This window comes from Anopheles moucheti, chromosome 2, assembly GCF_943734755.1.
Source record: "Anopheles moucheti chromosome 2, idAnoMoucSN_F20_07, whole genome shotgun sequence".
Taxonomy (NCBI): Eukaryota; Metazoa; Arthropoda; class Insecta; order Diptera; family Culicidae; genus Anopheles; species Anopheles moucheti.
The window spans coordinates 26,523,280-26,544,666 of NC_069140.1; the positions used below are offsets into that span (position 1 = coordinate 26,523,280).

General features: G+C 46.1%; 3 protein-coding genes across 3 annotated transcripts; 1 reads left to right on the forward strand and 2 right to left on the reverse strand.

Annotated features, from left to right (window-relative positions):
- The first annotated feature begins 759 nt into the window (after positions 1 to 759).
- On the forward strand, positions 760 to 2,309 carry LOC128298519 (uncharacterized). The gene is made up of 3 exons (XM_053034271.1): positions 760 to 855; positions 969 to 1,153; positions 1,715 to 2,309. Exons 1-3 carry the CDS (start codon positions 760 to 762, stop codon positions 2,307 to 2,309), a joined length of 876 nt encoding a protein of 291 aa, XP_052890231.1.
- A 2,649-nt stretch (positions 2,310 to 4,958) lies between these two features.
- LOC128298576 (uncharacterized) lies at positions 4,959 to 6,057 on the reverse strand. Its single transcript, XM_053034345.1, has 3 exons — positions 5,685 to 6,057; positions 5,408 to 5,597; positions 4,959 to 5,322 (listed from the first exon to the last, which is right to left on the reverse strand). Exons 1-3 carry the CDS (start codon positions 6,055 to 6,057, stop codon positions 4,959 to 4,961), a joined length of 927 nt encoding a protein of 308 aa, XP_052890305.1.
- A 5,393-nt stretch (positions 6,058 to 11,450) lies between these two features.
- LOC128298559 (uncharacterized) lies at positions 11,451 to 12,227 on the reverse strand. Its single transcript, XM_053034326.1, has one exon. It carries the CDS (start codon positions 12,198 to 12,200, stop codon positions 11,451 to 11,453), a length of 750 nt encoding a protein of 249 aa, XP_052890286.1. The 5' UTR covers positions 12,201 to 12,227.
- Between the last annotated feature and the right edge of the window lie 9,160 nt (positions 12,228 to 21,387).

Here is a 21,387-nt window from a genome sequence, read left to right on the forward strand (position 1 = left end):
CAACTGGTGGGTTGGCCTTCAGTCCTGGGTGCCCTTTCGCTGCTTCGCGGTGCGTAGCTGGCGAACGAACGGATGCGTAGTGGCATCCGATCGGGCGAGTTCCGCAGGATGTTTGACATGCATTTTTCCGACCCGCAATCCCCCTCATGGCAATGCCGGCAAAGGGAGAGGGGGAGAAAGGCACGAGGGGCAAGGTGTAAGCATAATAGGAAAACAATTTCGCTTCCACCAGGCCGTCGTGCGAGTTGCCGTCTTTCAATCTTCCCATCAGCGACAGATGCAGCCTCCATTTTGCGAGTGTTGTTCGATTTACCTCCAGCAAGGGGGGTTGTTCCTCCTTGCTTCGTCCGGCCCTTTTTTCGCAATGGCCCCGTTTAGCGTGCCTGATCGCGTGAACGCTAAGCCACGAACTGGCTGCTGGAGGAACCGGTATCGGTGAGAAGATTTAAAAAAAAAATGGTCAAACGAAGCAAGTTCTTCTGCCCAGTGGAATACACCACCGTACACACTGTCAGCTACCCGTGTCCTCATCTGCGACGATCGTTAGGCTTATAAATGGGAGACTGCGGCCATGGGGCACAGTTTTGTTTCGTCTCCGTCAAGTTCAAGATGTGCACCGGTTGCCCTGGGTCGTACGAAGACGTGTAAAATTGTGCCTCAACTGGAAGAAAGTGCCAGCAGAAACGTGTCACTAGCGTCACCGAAGGAAACTCACCTTGTTCGCATCGTTCAACTCGTCTCAAGTGCATCGGCTCGAATATGACGTACGTTGTGCGGGTTGTTTTAGTGTGTGTTCTGGTCGGTTTGATCGATTCTAACCCGGCCGTCGATAGTGGCAGCAATGTCAATCATTTGGTGAGTGATGCCGGACGCAAAGCGAACAGCAAAAAACCCAACCTCTAACCTGATTCTAACTACATCTCACGAAAATTCTGTATTGGTGCAACGGGTGAAAACTGCAAAAACAGGAATCGGAACACGGCACGCTCAGCAAGGCGGCGCTAGAGGATAGCTTCATTCGCCGGCTTGGTGGCAAATGCACGCAGAAGGACAACAGTTCCTGCGTGATGCTGAAGTTGGTTACCTACATGAACCGGATGCTGAAAAAGTCCACCATTAACCTCGGGGATAGCTTCGAGCTGATGAAAACACGGTACGTTATGCTTCATGGAGTGCATTTGATATGGGCAGCATCGTTCGTAAACAGATTTAACAGAGCAAACAGACTTAACACATTGACCTATTGAAGATTGGGTTTAACCTAAGTGAAAGATTATACTGTCTTGTTTGTTCCGCGTTGGGGAGATTTTCATTTGTCTCACGTCAACACGTCCGTGGAAATTGTTCCTGATGGCCTGCAGAATGGATGTCATTCAAAACGAAAAATCTAACCTTCCATGTCGTTGGAGTCGTTAGAGTTGGACAGAATTCCCGAGGGGACTGTTGTGGGACTCAAACAAATATGGATCTCTCTCTCCGAATGTTGCCAATCAACCTATTTTCCCCTACAGAATTCAACCTTTTGACAGATTCTTTTCACTTTCGGTAAACCGTTTTCTGTTTTTTGTCTGCTCACAATGGAAACCATCCCTAATGGTCCTTGCTCGAAAGCATGTCCAGGATCAGCATCTAGTATGCCATGCAATGCCGCCCGGGGTCTTTGTGTAGCGAACACAATACACTAACCATGCCGTACGGTCGCTCTCCATTCCAGCTCGGACGAACAGCTATCGGATGCGGACGCGGACGAGCTATCGGTGTTGGCCCGTTCGTCCAGTTCGGACGACCACAAGCTGAGCGTGATGGTGGCAGACAAGATTTGGCGCTTCATCCACAGCCGCAGCCTCCGGTGGCGGGCAACGAGGGCGACGGATGTGGTGGTCGCTTCCGGTGAAGGTGGTAAGCTAAATCTGGGCGTATCGCTCGACACGCGCCGTCTGTTCGAGGAAGGCCGCGGTCGGCTGAAGCAGTACGCACCGATGCTGGCCGCCATCGTCATGAAGGCGGTACTGGTCGGTGCGCTCGTGCTGAAGGGCATCGCACTGCTCGTCGGCAAAGCGCTGCTCGTGTCCAAGCTCGCACTGGTGCTGGCCAGCATACTCGGCATCAAGAAGCTGCTGCACAAGAAGTACGTCACCTACGAGGTGGTTGCTCACGCACCGGAACCGCACCACCACGTCGATACGTACAGCTCCGGGTGGGCCCGTGCGCTCGACGGCTTCGTGGAGTCGTTCTCGAACGAGCTGAACCGGCGGCTGACGGTAGATTCCCACGATCTCGCCTATCAGCAGCAGGCACCCACTCATTAGGGAGGGATCGCGTTGGCGTACTTTCTTCCGTGTCCTATGTACCTTGATCCTTGAGCGCCCGCTAACCGACGGGTGAATCGAATAAATTATTTATTTTACCTAATTGCTAACGGTTGCTTCTGCTTTCCCTCTGCGGCAGGATTATCAATGCCGGTAATCTATCGCTTGGTAGGAAAGAAAAACGTTTCCCTCCCACCTGTTATCTTTTAATTTTTCTTTAGAGAAACTTTCAGTTCGCCTGAAATAAAATATTCCTTTTCTTGATCACCTTCAAGGTTTTTCACCATCGTTTGCGCATATTCCACGCGGTTGAGCGCTCTTTATTGACCAAACCAATCGGCAATCGCAACCGATTGAACAAATTTTAATTATTTCCAAATTTTCTTCGAATGGCAACGAACTGGTAAAACTTTGATTGTCAGTCTTTTTTGCATCAATTTTGCTAGCATCGCCGGTAATGTGCTCGTCAGTAGCGCTCGGATGTCAACCGAGCAACGGGAAGCCATTTCTTTATCTAAGGATTAAACTTCCCTGAGTGAATTGGATCGGAAAAATTTTCTAGCGTAATTTTCCAGAAGTTTTGGGACAGAATAGCAGTGAGTGCCGACGTTAGCGGAAATTCAAAAGTGTGTGGGATTATTCATTTAATCTTTAGCGCAAAGTTGGCTCTACTTTGTGTTATCGTGTCCTATGATACCGTGCGCTGTGAGTAATCATATACTTTTTTGCTTCAATTATAATAAATTCCGCTCCAGGCGATGAATAACTTGTAGGAATTGTTAACTGGAGAACACATCGAATTCGAAATCAAATTAATTGCAGTAAATGCGGACAGCATTTGTGACAAAACTTTTTGTTTTCTAAGCTTGAGATTTGATTAAAAATATTGCTAAAATCTGCCATTAAATCTCTCTCTCTATATTTGGCGTAACGACCTATTAAGGTTATACCTGCCAGTTTTGGAATACTAGACTTAATTATACTACGTAACCGGATAGTCAGTCCGGATGGGATTTTGGTCGTTCGTGTGAAGACCGGCACATGCCACCGGACCGCCCATTCAATATAAGAGATAAAAAGTTCTCCCTTTGAACAAAATTCATTCCTTATCTGTTCAATATTCAAACAATGCTTTGGAAATTAAAAAAAAAAATATCTGTTTATTAAAACAAATAAGTGAAATCTTCGAAATTAAGTTCGTTTTATGGTAGTTTTTTGACGAATAGCCAACGAGTACTACAGCTTGAATATATCTCTTCGAAAACTCATGAAAGGATAAAATTTCTCATGAAGACATTTTCTGTCCAATAATTGATTGTTTTTATTAAAAAAATGACTTATTATTGAACTTTTCAGGGTACCGTTGTCTTCAAGTAAACTGAATATCTTCCTCGATATCTTACATTATTTTCTGTTGTCTGAATAAATAAATCACTTTTGGCGCAGTAATGCAAAGACTAAATATATTAAAAAAGCTTTAATGATTATTTCTCTACTAAAAAATGAAGGAAGTCTCATACAACATCCTTCCGAAAAACAACGCTGCAGACCACCAAACCCATTTCAAATTGTTCCTGCGATTGCATCATTCCGAAAACAAACATTTTGCTGAGTTTCCTGCTACCCGATGCAGCATGAGCACCGATTAGCGAGAGTGCGCCACCATCACGAACGCGTAAGGTATTCCAATTATTTCCATCTTCTAACGTTCACCCATTTTACCGGACCGCACGCGATTCTCTAACGAGAACCTAAGCTGCCGCTCCTGATGCTGGTGCAAAGCAAAATAGTTTGCTCATATTTCTCGCACCGTTGCTAGTTGGCGGAAGCAATTTTACGATTCGTTTATCACGGGCACCGTCCAAAACCGACAGCTATCAGCGTTGACCAACAGCGAAGTAAAAGGGGTCGATTTTGCGCGATAATAACTGGCAGGGAAGGGAAGAAAAAAAAACACGCTCGACCAGATAAGACCCGCTCGGTGGGGAGAGAAACCAAAGCGAATATTTGCATTTGGCACCACCAGCCAGGACCAACGTTCGTGCTGATGTGCAACCATACCTCATTAGGGGCCTCACCCGACTGCACAAACCGGGCAATTGCAATTTCGATGCATCGAGCCGATAAGTTTCACTGGCGCCGGAAGTAGGTCAGTCTGTCAGTAGGTGGGCTGGCCCCAACGCTTGGTTTTGTTGTACTTTTCTTCAGTAAACGTTCTAACTAACCGCTTTCTTTCAACCATAAGCATCGGATGCATCGAAAGGTACAGAACTTACGCATGGTACGCCTTTTTTTCCGTCACAAGTAATAAATAAATAAATATGCTTTATTTTGGGAGATGCTTGGAGTGAGGCTCGCGGAATGATGGATGGGGCAGAAGGATGAGGGCAGGTATTTTTTGGCATACAGAGGGGGGGGGGGGTCATTCGTCAGCATCGCTGTCTTCGGCGCGATCACCACCCGGCCGGGGGTGGGGACCGGGAGACATCAAATTGTTGGGAAACAAATAATACAACAGACACCACCATGGCGGCTAGGGCGATCTTCCATATTGTTGCGATCTTCAACACCGCATCAGTTTCAGTTCTCGAGTGTCGGCGTGGGTGTGAGTGAGTTTGTGTGCTGGTGCATGCAGATCACCTGTTTCGCCTATCTGAAGTATTTGGCTGCCTGCGGCTGGGAGTAGACATCCTGCCGCTTGATCTTGCTGCCGGCGCTGAAATGATGACGGTCGCTACCGCCTGCGACGGCAACGGGCTGTGCCGCGGAGCTGCCCGACTTGTCCGTAGCGGTGGAGGCAGCCGCATCGACGACGGCCGCATTCACGTTGCTGGCCGCTCCGAGGCCACCTTCGGCCGCGTGCAGTGCCGACGGTCCGTCGTGGTGTCCCAAATGGCCGCCCAGTCCCATCGAGTACATGTCGTTGCTAGCACCACCGAACCCATGGTGGAAGTCCATACCGTACGGCATCATGAACGGTTCCGGATGGTCGAAGTAAGGCGCTGGCATGACACTGTCCGGAGATCGGGAGAAAAAGAGATAGAGAGAGTTGGATCAGGATAACTGCCCAGGTCCTCTCCAGGAATTCGCATACTTACGCGACCGGTTCCATGAGCTTCTTGAAGGTCATCATCGCTACGACAATTAGGGCAATTTTAGCGACCAAAAAGGCCTTAATCGCAAGCAGCTTCACGCCGGCGATGGCAAGCGCATACCAGCCGATCTGGCTGAAGACCAGGAACGCGGGCACAAAGAAGCGCATGTGCTTGCGGGTGCGTCCGCGGGCTCCTGCAAGGAAAGCGTACAAAACACGGGTGCTCAGTAATCGAGGCAGCGTTCGTTCGGGTTGCCTTCACCCGACAACCTGCTACCTACCGTCTTCCTTCTTGAGCAGCGACACCTCAACGTAGTTCGGGTAGTCAGCGGAACGCTCAATGTTGAGCACGGTCGGCCCAACCGGGACCTGGAGTGCGTTCGAGCTCAGGAAGTCCAGCGCACGGGACGAACGTCCGTCCACGCTCAGCGGGATCCGCTCGACCGGCTGCACGCTGAACACGCCGAAGTCGATCGAACGGCGTGCCTGCAGCTTCTGGACCACATCCTTCGCCAGTCCCGTCACGCAGTTGATGTTGTTGATGCAGGCCCAGCTCAGCTCGCTGGCCAGGCTCGTGTCCTTCTGCGCCACGCTGGCACCCTGCACGGCGACCACGCAGATCACCAGGATCGACACCACCTTCTTCAAGGACATGTTTGCTACGATGCACAGTTTCCAAACCTTTAGCACTTGCACAACACACAACGGGAAGGATCACCAGCGGGTTATCCTTCGGAGCTGTATCCTTTCGGCTGAATCCCTGCACTAGCTGTTTTGCACACTCCACACTCTGCTGCTGCTGCTGCTGCTTTGCCACACACTCGATCACACGGCACGGACTAGACGCTCATTTGGGGATGGTGCTCTATCCGATGTTATCACTAAACACTAAGAAGCCATAAAATGATAGATTTTGCGAGAATACAACGAGTTTTATTCACTTCACACACTGGTGAGCAGCCATCCCCACCACGCCCACGCAGTTGCAAAGGGAGATGCAACAGAGAGAGAGAGGAAGAAAAAAAAACGCGCTAGGCTCGGTGCGGTGCGGTGAAAGAAAATCCCTCCACAACGGCAACCAGCAACCAAACAAAACAACACCCCGCGCTATCCGCGCTGGGAAGCGAAAAGGAAAATTCTCTCCAACATTCCACCCCTTGTTGCGCCATCCGCGCACACGCGGTACTATCAATCCTCCGGTGTTTTGAAAGCCAAAGCCAAACAGCACACATTTTCCAATTGGATTAATTAACAAGCGCATGGACACGCGAGCTTGCACCACCGTTCCAGCCTGACCGCGCGATCCTTTTCGCCGAGGTGGTGCATGATTTCGCGCGAAAATGGGAACCCGCCCGGCGGGCGGGGATGGCGGTAGAGATCTAGCATGGGATCCATCTTCACGTATCGAACGCCACGCTGCTGTGCGATGAAAAGTGTGCCAGCGGTGCTCCAGTGCTCCGAAACGAGCCACGATCGTTTAGCTGCATGTTGTCTGCAGCTGGCTGCAGGACGCATATTACCCCAAAAAAAAAAGCCGAGGGAAGCGCAGTGTGAAGGGCAGGCATTTTGTGTGTATGTGTGCATTAGGCTAGATAGTTGTGTGTATGTTTAAAATTTTTCACTTTTCATTCGACAACAAATCCGAACACCGGTAACTGTTTGCATACGGGCCCAAACGGTCGGCAGACTGAACCGGTGCATCTGGTAACGGCTTGTTGCGTGGTCGCGCCGCATGACTGGAGGGAAAAGTTTTCAACCAGCCATTTCCTTCGCCAGGCAGGGGTGGACAAGGAAGGCAAGGTACGGGGGTGGGGGGGGGGGGGAAACACACACGCAAGAATGCAACATCCGAATGGGTGCAGAAGCTATCGCTAATTTGGATGTGCATCGGCGGGCGATTTAGCGCGTGTGGCTGATTTTTTCACTTTCCATCAGCACCGTGTTGACGGTGAAGATGGATGAGTTTACATAAGTCACGGCGGCAAATGCCGCAGAACGGGGACGATGGAGGCGCTGGAAGCTGTTAAGCGATACACGTTAGCGTTGAGTGATGGTTAGGGTTTTGATTATAACGATGCGATTTGTCACACCCCCGGCTGGAAGCCATGAGAAAACCACGTGCATTTAATAATAATCGAACGAAAGTACAAATAAAATGTGTTGAAATGACGGTGCGATGCGAGACTAGCGACATGTAGCATATTCTAACATAAAAATCGACGTCCTTGAGAAGTAAATTGTCACTTGCAAATATTGAAAAAAATAATTTTTTATCCTTGTTGTTTCCTTGTGATGCAACCATTTCACAATCAAATTTGGTTACACAATATGTAATGTTTTTATTCGCAAAGCACATGTCATTTTCATGCTAAAGTTTCGTGCTAAAGTTTCGTACGATAGCATGGGACAAGGTATGTATTCAAAGAAAGGACAAGTTTCACCGAATTTCCATACGAGTTCCTTTCCACCTAAAGAAAAAACCGGCACTGTTTCGGCTGTTATAGCTATCATTTTAAACAACAACAATTGTTAAAAAAAAAACAACGAAATTGACAACGAAAAAAAAATTGTAACGTTAACTACAAAATCAGAAAGGCAACTGCTTTACAGACTTTGTTCAAAGGGCACACGTTGTACTACAACGACGAAGTTTGATATGATATTCTTCTCTTCGTATATGCCCGATTTGATCGATTTGGCTTCATTTACAGTCGTTGCCGCTAAATTGTGTCGCGTAGTCACTAATTTTTGACAGTAGCCATATATTTTTGTCACGTGATTACCAATTTTTGACAGTGGGCATCAATTTTAGTCTTCAAGACACGTTTTTTTGTTGCTCATTCATCCATTTGTGTATGTACAGAATATCTTGCGAAATGGACTACGTTTTGTTTTACTGATAAATGAAATTAGATTTATTGTGCATAAAGTATACAATTTTATGACTCTATGCAAAAACATTGAGTTTTGTCGTTAATTTTACGGTACTGAAATAGCCTTGCAACCATGCTTTTCTTTCAAGTTAGCAGGTGAGAACGAATTTAAATTGTCAATTGAATTCTTTTATGCTGAATTCAACAACCTTAAATCAACCAACCTGAAACAACCTTAATTGTTTTTGATGTTTTCTTCATCTTATTCCGTCAAATATTACATACGTGTGAGGTATTCTAGCTTTCTTCCTACGTGGAGTACTTCACGACATGAAACAAAAATTGTTGACTACGAGACAAAAATGCATGCCTTGGAGACAAAGTGTATCGACAACAACTATATGAATTCTCCTAGCTTAAACAAGTTTGGAGTGCCAGAGTGGTAGTCCACAGACACAGTCTACGTCTACCGCACAGAACTCCAGTTATTTTCAAAACTTTGCAAACCTAGTACAGTTTAAGAGACTGATCAGTAATCCTTGTCATTTCGATCATAGAAGATACAAGAAGTTCACATATTTATGGTGAAAGAGACATTGAAACCTAATTGTCCTCTTGGTTAGTTCATTAAGTATCCACGAACTATCACAATAGCATAACAATCTATCCTATACCTATATCCTGTTCAAAATTAAATATTTATTATAATTTATAACGACGACAATAATAACGACAATATTTAAATTAATTTTATTAGTACATAGTGAACATGTTTAAAATATTTTCGCATTCGTAGAAAGCGCGGTTTGGTGGTGGTATTGGTAGCGGCGCCGGTCTTCTCACAAAACCCAGAACCCTATTGCAAGGACTGTCTATTCGGCGACGAGGTAAAAAAATTCGATACGGCCATTTTAAATTAACACTAATGATTCCTCGAACAACATTAGCAATACGGCCATTCCATCCTTACGTCCCATAATAAACAATTACATCGAAATGCGCAGCTAGACAAATGAATGGAAATGAGTGGGTACTACGAAGGGAATCAAATTTATACTAAACGATGGGCCATATAATTAATTTCCATTTTTGGGAAATAAATACCCTCATACCCCATTGGGAACCCATTATGGGGTAATAATATGGAAATGTGTTTTTACCGCTCGTTCGTGGAACACTCGCTTTTAATATCGTTCAGTAAATTACTTGATGGAAAACCGTAAAATACCGTCCATTTATGATTATTTTGCTTATGTCATAGCATAAATTCAGCCATTTTACTGTCCTTCATTCCGTCACTTTTCCTACCAGTTTAGGGAAAACAAATTTCAAGAAAACAAAGCTCAATTGAACAGCGAACAGCGAAGAGAACAGCGCATGAGGTACGAAATCGTTTGCATTTCCAATACTTTCATTCCTAACAGAAATATTGAACTTTAAAAATACAAATACCTATGGGCGTTGCCAAACGTAAATCAACGGAGATCGTTAAACCAACACCACATTGCAATCGAATTTCTCGGTTGGGCACTAACCTGTCGAATATTCCAACGCAACTTGTGTTTAGCAAACCATGGCAACCATCTGGGCAACCAAACAAGCAGTAAAAAGCGCTTCGAAAATCATCTAACTTGTAATGCACTGTATCGTTTGATGCACACCCTTTATTTATCCAACCGTATTCGCAGCAACTTCATAACGTTTTTGTGCTGACTACCGGTACAACCGACAACATCGATAGTGAATGTCGAGCAGATATTCAAAGAAAAGTTCACGTTAAATGTATCAAATAGTGTTAATCAAACGAAACATAAATGGGTTTCCTGTGCTTTAAACAAGCACACTCCAGTTCGTGTCCTGTGGCTCGCATTGGTTTCATAGTCGTTGCGACCCGTATTGCATTATCCTGTGGAAATACATAAAATGAAAGGAAAGGAGGTGTATTTGTTACAAGTGCTTTTGTTCAACCAGAGCCTATTGTGAAGCTCACATTACATTGTAATGATTCCGCCGGGATGTATGCAATCCACATAACATTGAAATGCTTCAAATAGTGTGAAATGATGGAGTCGATACAATGCATCGCAGCTGCCATTCCACAGCATTCCAGTTTTGAAAACATTTTCGATGTACCTCATCGATGGTGCTTACATGTGTAACTGATAAGTATAGCTTAGACATAGCTTAGTTTTGTAGCATATTAAACGAAAACATTCGCAAGTATACACTACGGAGTACAATATGGTTTTATGTAAAAACGCTTAAGTAACCGTAGTATGATGGTGTACGAAATAATGATACAAAACAAAAACGTATTTTCAACATTTCTACCATTTCATGCAAAAGCATATGATATGATGTCAAAATTATTTGTAATTATTGAATATTCGATCCTATTTTAGAATCGGTTAATGTATAAAGGATCGAACATTACTTAAGAGATTTCAATCAGCAAGAATTTTTCATAATATACCATTTACATTGTTTCAATACTGCTTTCGGTAGAGCCAGTGCTACTTAATCATTTACCTTTTTATCAATTTTCTTAACGGTTATGGTAGAGAATTCTTCAACATCTAAATCTGAAACATTCACACATGTTTAATTATGAGAGACAACAGCCCTTTTCCAGAGCCGTTTGTTCTGAGTCGGTTTCGGAAATGTATATTCGGATTATGAATTCCATTTTTGTTGTTATTCCGTAGTGCATGTACTTAACATTAATATGCAGTTGTGTAACAAAACTCAAAGGAATCTCAGCCGAAATCTAGGCCATAGCCAGAGTTGTAGCTGCAATCGGAGCCGGAGCCGGAGGTGAAGCTGAAAATTGAGCTGAAGTTCGAGCTGGAGCTGGGGTAGGAATCGAAATTCTAGCCGGGTACTCGATATGAATTGGATTTCTTGTATTTCTTCTTGATTCTTGAAGTAATTTGATGTGCTGAATCTATTCTTTATAATGAATCTTTAAATACTTGAACAAATACCAATAAAGAAGCGATACTCGGCAACATTCAATGGAAGGTATGAGACTGCATTGTGGTCGACTTTATTATTGAGTTTGCTTTGGAGGTTAGCCCGTATTCAGTTTGGCTCTACACATGTAGTAATAAATTATATTGGACAAATAAATAATTTAATTAACTGTCAATTCCTAACGCCATCCCATCATTCTTTTCACTGAATCAGCTGTGCCCAACCGTTGTAAGCCATCTGATTAGTAGCGGATGCCGTCTCAACAGAGCGGCGCTTTCGTGCACTACCCGCATGTCCATGCTCATTTTCCGCGTGTACTTCGAAATGTTCGTCATTGTGCCGTCCTTTGTGGTCACCGTGTTCGGTAAGCTTCTTCAGTCCCAGGATGGCCGACAGGAGCAGTGCAACCATCGAAACACCGAGAGCCTTCAGAGCGAGCAGTCCAACCCCACCGAATCCGAGTGCTGCCAGCAGCTTGCCCATCATCAGTCCCATCATCATGATAGCACCCAGGCCACCCTTATCCTTCTTGCGAGCCTCTGCAACGTCCGCGATCACCTCCTGATCCATCGCGCCAAATGCCGTCCGGATCGCTTCCTTGATGTCGCCGCGCTGCACCAGCTGGCCGAAGTTGATTTTCAGTTCGTGGCTCTGCAGATACCGAGCAAAGCGCCCAAACATCGTACGATCATCGTCCGCCACCTCATTCAACGAACGTTCCCGTTCCTCTGCATCGTCGTTGGCGACAATTTCCACTCCCGGGAACAGTTTCAGCGCGTCGTCCGGTCCGGAACGTGCCAACCGCCGCACGAGGCTACGCACAATCTTAGCACCGTGGCAGGATAGCCCTCCGTCGATACCACCACAATCCTTAGCACCCTGCGCTGAGAGAGCCGATCCGTATGCCAGCACGCAACCGATCAACACAAAAGCACCGACAAACACTTTCATTGCAATGCTTGCAAATACGCTCGTGATCACAATCACAACCCGAACTGCACTCGAAACTGTAAATCACAACGGCTTTCAACGGAGAGCACCAACGCCGATTCGGCAGTACGGCACAGCTGGAACGGGAATGCTGGAATGCGATGAAGTACTTCCACCGGGAACAGCTGAGCAACGACTGATGTATGGATGGAATTGCGCAAGTTGCTTTTATACAACTAAATCTACCCGGCCCTGGCGTCCGGAGTGCAAGAATGGCCGTGGCCGTGATCGAATTCATTTCCCCACGAGCTTCTCCAACTGCGCACTGGTAAACCCTCCCTTCCCGGGGGAGAAATGATGTTCCCCGGGTTCAGGCAGCCCAATTCGGTTAGCCCAAGCGACGGGAGCTATGGGGCATAATAAGATCAGTCATACGATCAACCGCAGAAATTGATTACTTACAGTTTCTAATGCCAACTGCACTACTTCTCTTAGGGCTTTGTTTTTCACTCGCGATCGTTGCCTTTATGTTGTTGCTGCCGTTGATGAAGGTGCGTTTAGCTGGATGTCTGCTTAAAGGAAAGTAAACTGTTGAATATATGACGCCGAATAATGCAATTTAATAATGGATCGCATTTGGTACATTAGGAACATAATTATTTAGAGTTCCGTTCAAGCATTCCGAATGTTCTATTTTTTCACAAGTAATGCCACCAAATTCACATTGAAAATATTTTTGGAAATATTTTATAAATAGTTATTTTAACATTATCTGCTATTTTTTGCACAAAATATTGAACTCATGATTTGATATCAAATATCAGATATTTGCCTTGTTCTCCATTATGAAAACGAGAGTGGAAGAAATTGATACTCTTCAGAAACTCGTAAAAATTCTAAGCTCGCTAGACTCTTAAAAACTAGATAATAAATTACTTTTCTAAACAAAGTTCATTGCAAAACGGTTTCACAAGATTTGAACGAAATATGTACTCTTTTATAGGAAACGCCGGAAATTTACTGACATGCTTTTGGAATTGAATAACTTTAAAAAAATGTAAAATTAAATATAAATTATTCAACACTTACATTACTTTCAGGAAAGATAGTTCTTCAAGCCTCGTAATTTAGACAGCATCTTATTGCTTGAATTTAAACACAATCTTGGTTATTCGATTGCTGCTTTTTACCTATAAAAAGATTATCAGTAAATAAACATTAATTACATTTTATCTTAATATCATACTTTTTCCGTAAAAGTACTACACGAACTCCCCATCTCGGTGCAATCGTCTAACCCAATATTAGAAAGGTTTATCCGCTCGTTCTTTGTACGACATTGGCCACGTGACACATCGTTTTCCGGGTGACAATTGCCGGCGAGAGAAAATCCGGTCAATAAATTAATGCTTCATTGGTTCCTTTTGTGGCGGAAAAGCCCACCCCATAGCCTGTCACCCGGCAAGACCCACCTAACACCACGTGTTTGTGTTTGTGTGTACCATGGTGCGTGCGAACAAACGATCGCCACAAATCGAACCTAAATGGCACCTTCCAAAAAGGACCGTGCGTATGGTGAAAGCTGCCCAAATGTTAGTCACCACTGGCCAAGATGTTTATGTGTGTTTGGAGCATTTGGGCACCATTCCCGGGGACATAATAATGTTTGTCCTTTTTCCGATCACTTCACGTCCCTGGCCGGTCTTCTCTCCTCGCTCGGATGCATAATTTATCCGATTGCGCACTAATTGAGCTATCAAGTGTTCTGCTCGAATGTGTCCCCACCTTTCGAAATGCCCTGCCGCACCCTCCGTTGGTTAACGCCGTATTCCGTTAGCATTGTTGACGGTGGCCGAGAAACCGACAACAGAAACCCGAAACTCAATGATTAACCCAATTGAGTGTGGTAAGGAACTACTTTACCGGTGTATTCCATTGAATCATTTTCATCGATTTTCTGACGTATCTCGTCTCAACTCAACTCGGGGGGACCTGTGAGGCAAGAAACCGATTCGACTAGCGGGTAACAAGACAAATTTGTCGCTATTACGCTCAAGAGTGGGGAACCTTGGGATCGGTGTAATTCGCTTCGACACCTGCTTCAGTGAAGCGAACCGTAATTCATTCTCCCTGCATCGGACGCCGCACTTTCGGTCCATCGCCCGTGGCCGGTTTCACTTTCACACAGGCCGTCAAAATATAGGCAATGGTCCTCGGTCCCGTATGGTCCTACGCTTCAAACTCTAAGGTAGATCATTCACGCATGACGTTGTGCTTCGGCCCGCAGCCTCAGACCGGAAATCGTCTACACCGGCTTTTACCCAAAATGGGTCAATTTTATGCTTCAGTTCCGTATTGTTGGAGGGTGTTTTCTTTGGGGGGATGTGAAGCGTCTCTGTTAAGAACACTGTTTAACTGTTTGCTATGGAATTATCTGGTAGCAAAAAAAAAAAAAAAGAATCAGCTTAAAATGTCACACAGGCATAGGTTACTGTTTCGGCGGAATACTTGGGCGTTTCAAGGGAAAGCGAAATCACCGGCAGCAGACCCGATCCATTAACCTTTCCAGGGATGATTGATGTGGATGTTTTGCCGGCGAGAATAGAAGCTTTATTTGATTCTAAGAACTTATTTCACTGCGATAAACAGTACCATCACGGTAGCATTTTTGCATGTTATCTTTGCCTGCCTAGCTACAGAAGTTTGGGACTTTCAAGAGAAGTTGAAACGAATATCTCATGTTTCCTAAATGTTTAGTTGATGTACATTTTTTTACTTCGATTATAATCGCTTCTCCAAATGGTTATTACTGAGAAAAACTGTTACTTCTCGAAATAACGTAAATCATATCATCATCAGGTGCACGGCCACGAGAGTTGAAAAAATGCTGACAAATTTGTCAAGTGACAAAACCAGCAAGTCAAAAGCGAAAACCACTATACCGCTGCCGCGCACACAATTGTAATCTTTGAAAAAATACATTGACAAAAATATCCTTAAGATCAAAGCAGCTTTTGACAGTTGTTTCCCAAAAAATTACTTAACTCATAATTTTAGTTTTTTTTGTAAAATTTAAGAGATTGAGGAATAATGATAAAATATAAGTTATAGTTCATTCAAAAATCAAGCTCATGTACTTTGAACGCAAAAAAAAAAAATTCTGATAAAAAAATAATATAAACATAAAGCCTTAAATAGCAGGCCGATCAAGCCAGAAAACACGCCAAAAATGACCAGTTTTTCAAGCTCCTGATACCAGGAGAGCATCCAACGCAGGAGGATGCTTTTCCGTGTCGATCGAGCCAGAAAACGCGCCAAAACTGACCAGTTTTTCAAGCTCCTGATACCAGGAGAGCATCCAACGCAGGAGGATGCTTTTTCCGTGTCGATTGAGCCAGAAAACGCGCCAAAACTGACCAGTTTTTCAAGCTCCTGATACCAGGAGAGCATCCAACGCAGGAGGATGCTTTTCCGTGTCGATCGAGCCAGAAAACGCGCCAAAACTGACCAGTTTTTCAAGCTCCTGATACCAGGAGAGCATCCAACGCAGGAGGATGCTTTTGTCTGTGTCGATCGAGCCAGAAAACGCGCCAAAACTGACCAGTTTTTCAAGCTCCTGATACCAGGAGAGCATCCAACGCAGGAGGATGCTTTTCCGTGTCAATCGAGCCAGAAAACGCGCCAAAACTGACCAGTTTTTTAAGGTTCTGATACCAGGAGAGCATCCAACGCAGGAGCATGCTTTTTCCGTGTCGATCGAGCCAGAAAACGCGCCAAAACTGACCAGTTTTTCATGCTCCTGATACCAGGAGAGCATCCAACGCAGGAGGATGCTTTTTCCGTGTCGATCGAGCCAGAAAACGCGCCAAAACTGACCAGTTTTTCAAGCTCCTGATACCAGGAGAGCATCCAACGCAGGAGGATGCTTTTTCCGTGTCGATCGAGCCAGAAAACGCGCCAAAAATGATCAGTTTTTCAAGCTCCTGATACCAAGAGAGCATCCAACGCAGGAGGATGCTTTTTCCGTGTTGATCGAGCCAGAAAACGCGCCAAAAATGACCAGTTTTTCAAGCTCCTGATACCAGGAGAGCATCCAACGCAGGAGCATGCTTTTTCCGTGTCGATCGAGCCAGAAAACGCGCCATAAATGACCAGTTTTTCAAGCTCCTGATACCAGGAGAGCATCCAACGCAGGAGGATGCTTTTTCCGTGTCGATCGAGCCAGAAAACGCGCCAAAACTGACCAGTTTTTCAAGCTCCTGATACCAGGAGAGCATCCAACGCAGGAGGATGCTTTTTCCGTGCCGATCAAGCCAGAAAACGCGCCAAAAATGACCAGTTTTTCAAGCTCCTGATACCAGGAGAGCATCCAACGCAGGAGGATGCTTTTTCCGTGTTGATCGAGCCAGAAAACGCGCCAAAAATGACCAGTTTTTCAAGCTCCAGATACCAGGAGAGCATCCAACGCAGGAGGATGCTTTTTCCGTGTTGATCGAGCTAGAAAACTCGCCATAAATGACCAGTTCTTCCAGCTACTGATACCAGGAGAGCATCCAACGCAGGAGGATGCTTTTTCCGTGTCGATCGAGCCAGAAAACGCGCCAAAACTGACCAGTTTTTCAAGCTCCTGATACCAGGAGCGCATCCAACGCAGGAGGATGCTTTTTCCGTGTCGATCGAGCCAGAAAACGCGCCAAAAATGATCAGTTTTTCAAGCTCCTAATACCAAGAGAGCATCCAACGCAGGAGGATGCTTTTTCCGTGTTGATCGAGCCAGAAAACGCGCCAAAAATGACCAGTTTTTCAAGCTCCTGATACCAGGAGAGCATCCAACGCAGGAGCATGCTTTTTCCGTGTCGATCGAGCCAGAAAACGCGCCAAAAATGAACAGTTTTTCAAGCTCCTGATACCAAGAGAGCATCCAACGCAGGAGGATGCTTTTTCCGTGTCGATCGAGCCAGAAAACGCGCCAAAACTGACCAGTTTTTCAAGCTCCTGATACCAGGAGAGCATCCAACGCAGGAAGAAGCTTTTCCGTGTCGATCGAGCCAGAAAACGCGCCAAAATTGACCAGTTTTTCAAGCTTCTGATACCAGGAGAGCATCCAACGCAGGAGGATGCTTTTTCCGTGTCGATCGAGCCAGAAAACGCGCCAAAACTGACCAGTTTTTTAAGGTTCTGATACCAGGAGAGCATCCAACGCAGGAGGATGCTTTTTCCGTGTTAATCGAGCTAGAAAACTCGCCATAAATGACCAGTTCTTCCAGCAACTGATACCAGGAGAGCATCCAACGCAGGAGCATGATTTTTCCGTGTCGATCGAGCCAGAAAACGCGCCAAAACTGACCAGTTTTTCAAGCTCCTGATACCAGGAGAGCATCTAACGCAGGAGGATGCTTTTTCCGTGTTGATTGAGCCAGAAAACGCGCCAAAACTGACCAGTTTTTCATGCTCCTGATACCAGGAGAGCATCCAACGCAGGAGGATGCTTTTGTCTGTGTCGATCGAGCCAGAAAACGCGCCAAAAATGACCAGTTTTTTAAGGTTCTGATACCAGGAGAGCATCCAACGCAGGAGCATGCTTTTTCCGTGTCGATCGAGCCAGAAAACGCGCCAAAAATGACCAGTTTTTCAAGCTCCTGATACCAAGAGAGCATCCAACGCAGGAGGATGCTTTTTCCGTGTCGATCGAGCCAGAAAACGCGCCAAAAATGACCAGTTTTTTAAGGTTCTGATACCAGGAGAGCATCCAACGCAGGAGCATGCTTTTTCCGTGTCGATCGAGCCAGAAAACGCGCCAAAACTGACCAGTTTTTCAAGCTCCTGATACCAGGAGAGCATCCAACGCAGGAGGATGCTTTTTCCGTGTTGATCGAGCCAGAAAACGCGCCAAAAATGACCAGTTTTTCAAGCTCCTGATACCAGGAGAGCATCCAACGCAGGAGGATGCTTTTTCCGTGTTAATCGAGCTAGAAAACTCGCCATAAATGACCAGTTCTTCCAGCAACTGATACCAGGAGAGCATCCAACGCAGGAGCATGATTTTTCCGTGTCGATCGAGCCAGAAAACGCGCCAAAACTGACCAGTTTTTCAAGCTCCTGATACCAGGAGAGCATCCAACGCAGGAGGATGCTTTTTCCGTGTTGATTGAGCCAGAAAACGCGCCAAAAACGAACAGTTTTTCAAGCTCCTGATACCAAGAGAGCATCCAACGCAGGAGGATGCTTTTTCCGTGTTGATCGAGCCAGAAAACGCGCCAAAAATGACCAGTTTTTCAAGCTCCTGATACCAGGAGAGCATCCAACGCAGGAGGATGCTTTTTCCTTGTTAATCGAGCTAGAAAACTCGCCATAAATGACCAGTTCTTCCAGCAACTGATACCAGGAGAGCATCCAACGCAGGAGGATGCTTTTTCCGTGTCGATCGAGCCAGAAAACGCGCCATAAATGACCATTTTTTCAAGCTCCTGATACCAGGAGAGCATCCAACGCAGGAGGATGCTTTTTCCGTGTCGATCGAGCCAGAAAACTCGCCAAAACTGACCAGTTTTTCCAGCTCCTGATACCAGGAGAGCATCCAACGCAGGAGAATGCTTTTTCCGCGTCGATCGAGCCAGAAAACGCGCCAAAACTGACCAGTTTTTCAATCTCCTGATACCAGGAGAGCATCCAACGCAGGAAGAAGCTTTTCCGTGTCGATCGAGCCAGAAAACGCGCCAAAACTGACCAGTTTTTCAAGCTCATTATACCAGGAGAGCATCCAACACAGGAGGATGCTTTGTCCGTGTCGATCGAGCCAAAAAACGCGCCAAAAATGACCAGTTTTTCAAGCTCCTGATACCTGGAGAGCAACCAACGCAGGAAGATGCTTTTTCCGTGTCGATCGAGCCAGAAAACGCGCCAAAACTGACCAGTTTTTCAAGCTCCTGATACCAGGAGAGCATCCAACGCAGGAGGATGCTTTTCCGTGTCGATCGAGCCAGAAAACGCGCCAAAACTGACCAGTTTTTCAAGCTCCTGATATCAGGAGAGCATCCAACGCAGGAAGATGCTTTTTCCGTGTCGATCGAGCCAGAAAACGCGCCAAAACTGACCAGTATTTCAAGCTCCTGATACCAGGAGAGCATCCAACGCAAGAGGATGCTTTGCCACGTCGATCGAGCCAGAAAACGCGCCAAAACTGACCAGTTTTTCAAGCTCCTGATACCAGGAGAGCATCCAACGCAGGAGGATGCTTTTCCGTGTCGATCGAGCCAGAAAACGCGCCAAAAATGAACAGTTTTTCAAGCTCCTGGTACCAGGAGAGCATCCAACGCAGGAGGATGCTTTTTCCGTGTCGATCGAGCCAGAAAACGCGCCAAAACTGACCAGTTTTTCAAGCTCCTGATATCAGGAGAGCATCCAACGCAGGAAGATGCTTTTTCCGTGTCGATCGAGCCAGAAAACGCGCCAAAACTGACCAGTATTTCAAGCTCCTGATACCAGGAGAGCATCCAACGCAAGAGGATGCTTTGCCACGTCGATCGAGCCAGAAAACGCGCCAAAACTGACCAGTTTTTCAAGCTCCTGATACCAGGAGAGCATCCAACGCAGGAGGATGCTTTTCCGTGTCGATCGAGCCAGAAAACGCGCCAAAACTGACCAGTTTTTCAAGCTCCTGATATCAGGAGAGCATCCAACGCAGGAAGATGCTTTTTCCGTGTCGATCGAGCCAGAAAACGCGCCAAAACTGACCAGTATTTCAAGCTCCTGATACCAGGAGAGCATCCAACGCAAGAGGATGCTTTGCCACGTCGATCGAGCCAGAAAACGCGCCAAAACTGACCAGTTTTTCAAGCTCCTGATACCAGGAGAGCATCCAACGCAGGAGGATGCTTTTTCCGTGTCGATCGAGCCAGAAAACGCGCCAAAAATGAACAGTTTTTCAAGCTCCTGGTACCAGGAGAGCATCCAACGCAGGAGGATGCTTTTTCCGTGTCGATCGAGCCAGAAAACGCGCCAAAACTGACCAGTTTTTCAAGCTCCTGATACCAGGAGAGCATCCAACGCAGGAGGATGCTTTTTCCGTGTCGATTGAGCCAGAAAACGCGCCAAAACTGACCAGTTTTTCAAGCTCCTGATACCAGAAGAGCATTAAACACAGGAGGATGCTTTTCCGTGTCAATCGAGCCAGAAAACGCGCCAAAACTGACCAGTTTTTCAAGCTCCTGATACCAGGAGAGCATCCAACGCAGGAAGATGCCTTTTCCGTGTCAATCGAGCCAGAAAACGCGCCAAAACTGACCAGTTTTTCAAGCTCCTGATACCAGGAGAGCATCCAACGCAGGAGGATGCTTTGCCGTGTCGATCGAGCCAGAAAACGCGCCAAAAATGACCAGTTTTTCAAGCTCCTGATACCAGGAGAGCATCCAACACAGGAGGATGCTTTTCGAGTCAATCGAGCCAGAAAACGCGCCAAAACTGACCAGTTTTTCAAGCTCCTGATACCAGGAGAGCATCCAACACAGGAGGATGCTTTTCCGTGTCAATCGAGCCAGAAAACTCGCCAAAACTGACCAGTTTTTCCAGCTTTTGATACCAGGTGAGCATCCAACGCAGGAGGATGCTTTGCCGTGTCGATCGAGCCAGAAAACGCGCCAAAACTGACCAGTTTTTCAAGCTCCTGATACCAGGAGAGCATCCAACACAGGAGGATGCTTTTCCGTGTCGATCGAGCCAGAAAACGCGCCAAAACTGACCAGTTTTTCAAGCTCCTGATACCAGGAGAGCATCCAACGCAGGAGGATGCTTTTGTCCGTGTCAATCGAGGCAAATAACGCGCCAAAACTGACCAGTTTTTCAAGCTCCTGATACCAGAAGAGCATCCAACACAGGAGGATGCTTTTCCGTGTCAATCGAGCCAGAAAACGCGCCAAAACTGACCAGTTTTTCAAGCTCCTGATACCAGGAGAGCATCCAACGCAGGAAGATGCCTTTTCCGTGTCAATCGAGCCAGAAAACGCGCCAAAACTGACCAGTTTTTCAAGCTCCTGATACCAGGAGAGCATCCAACACAGGAGGATGCTTTTCCGTGTCAATCGAGCCAGAAAACGCGCCAAAACTGACCAGTTTTTCAAGCTCCTGATACCAGGAGAGCATCCAACGCAGGAGGATGCTTTTCCGTGTCGATCGAGCCAGAAAACGCGCCAAAACTGACCAGTTTTTCATG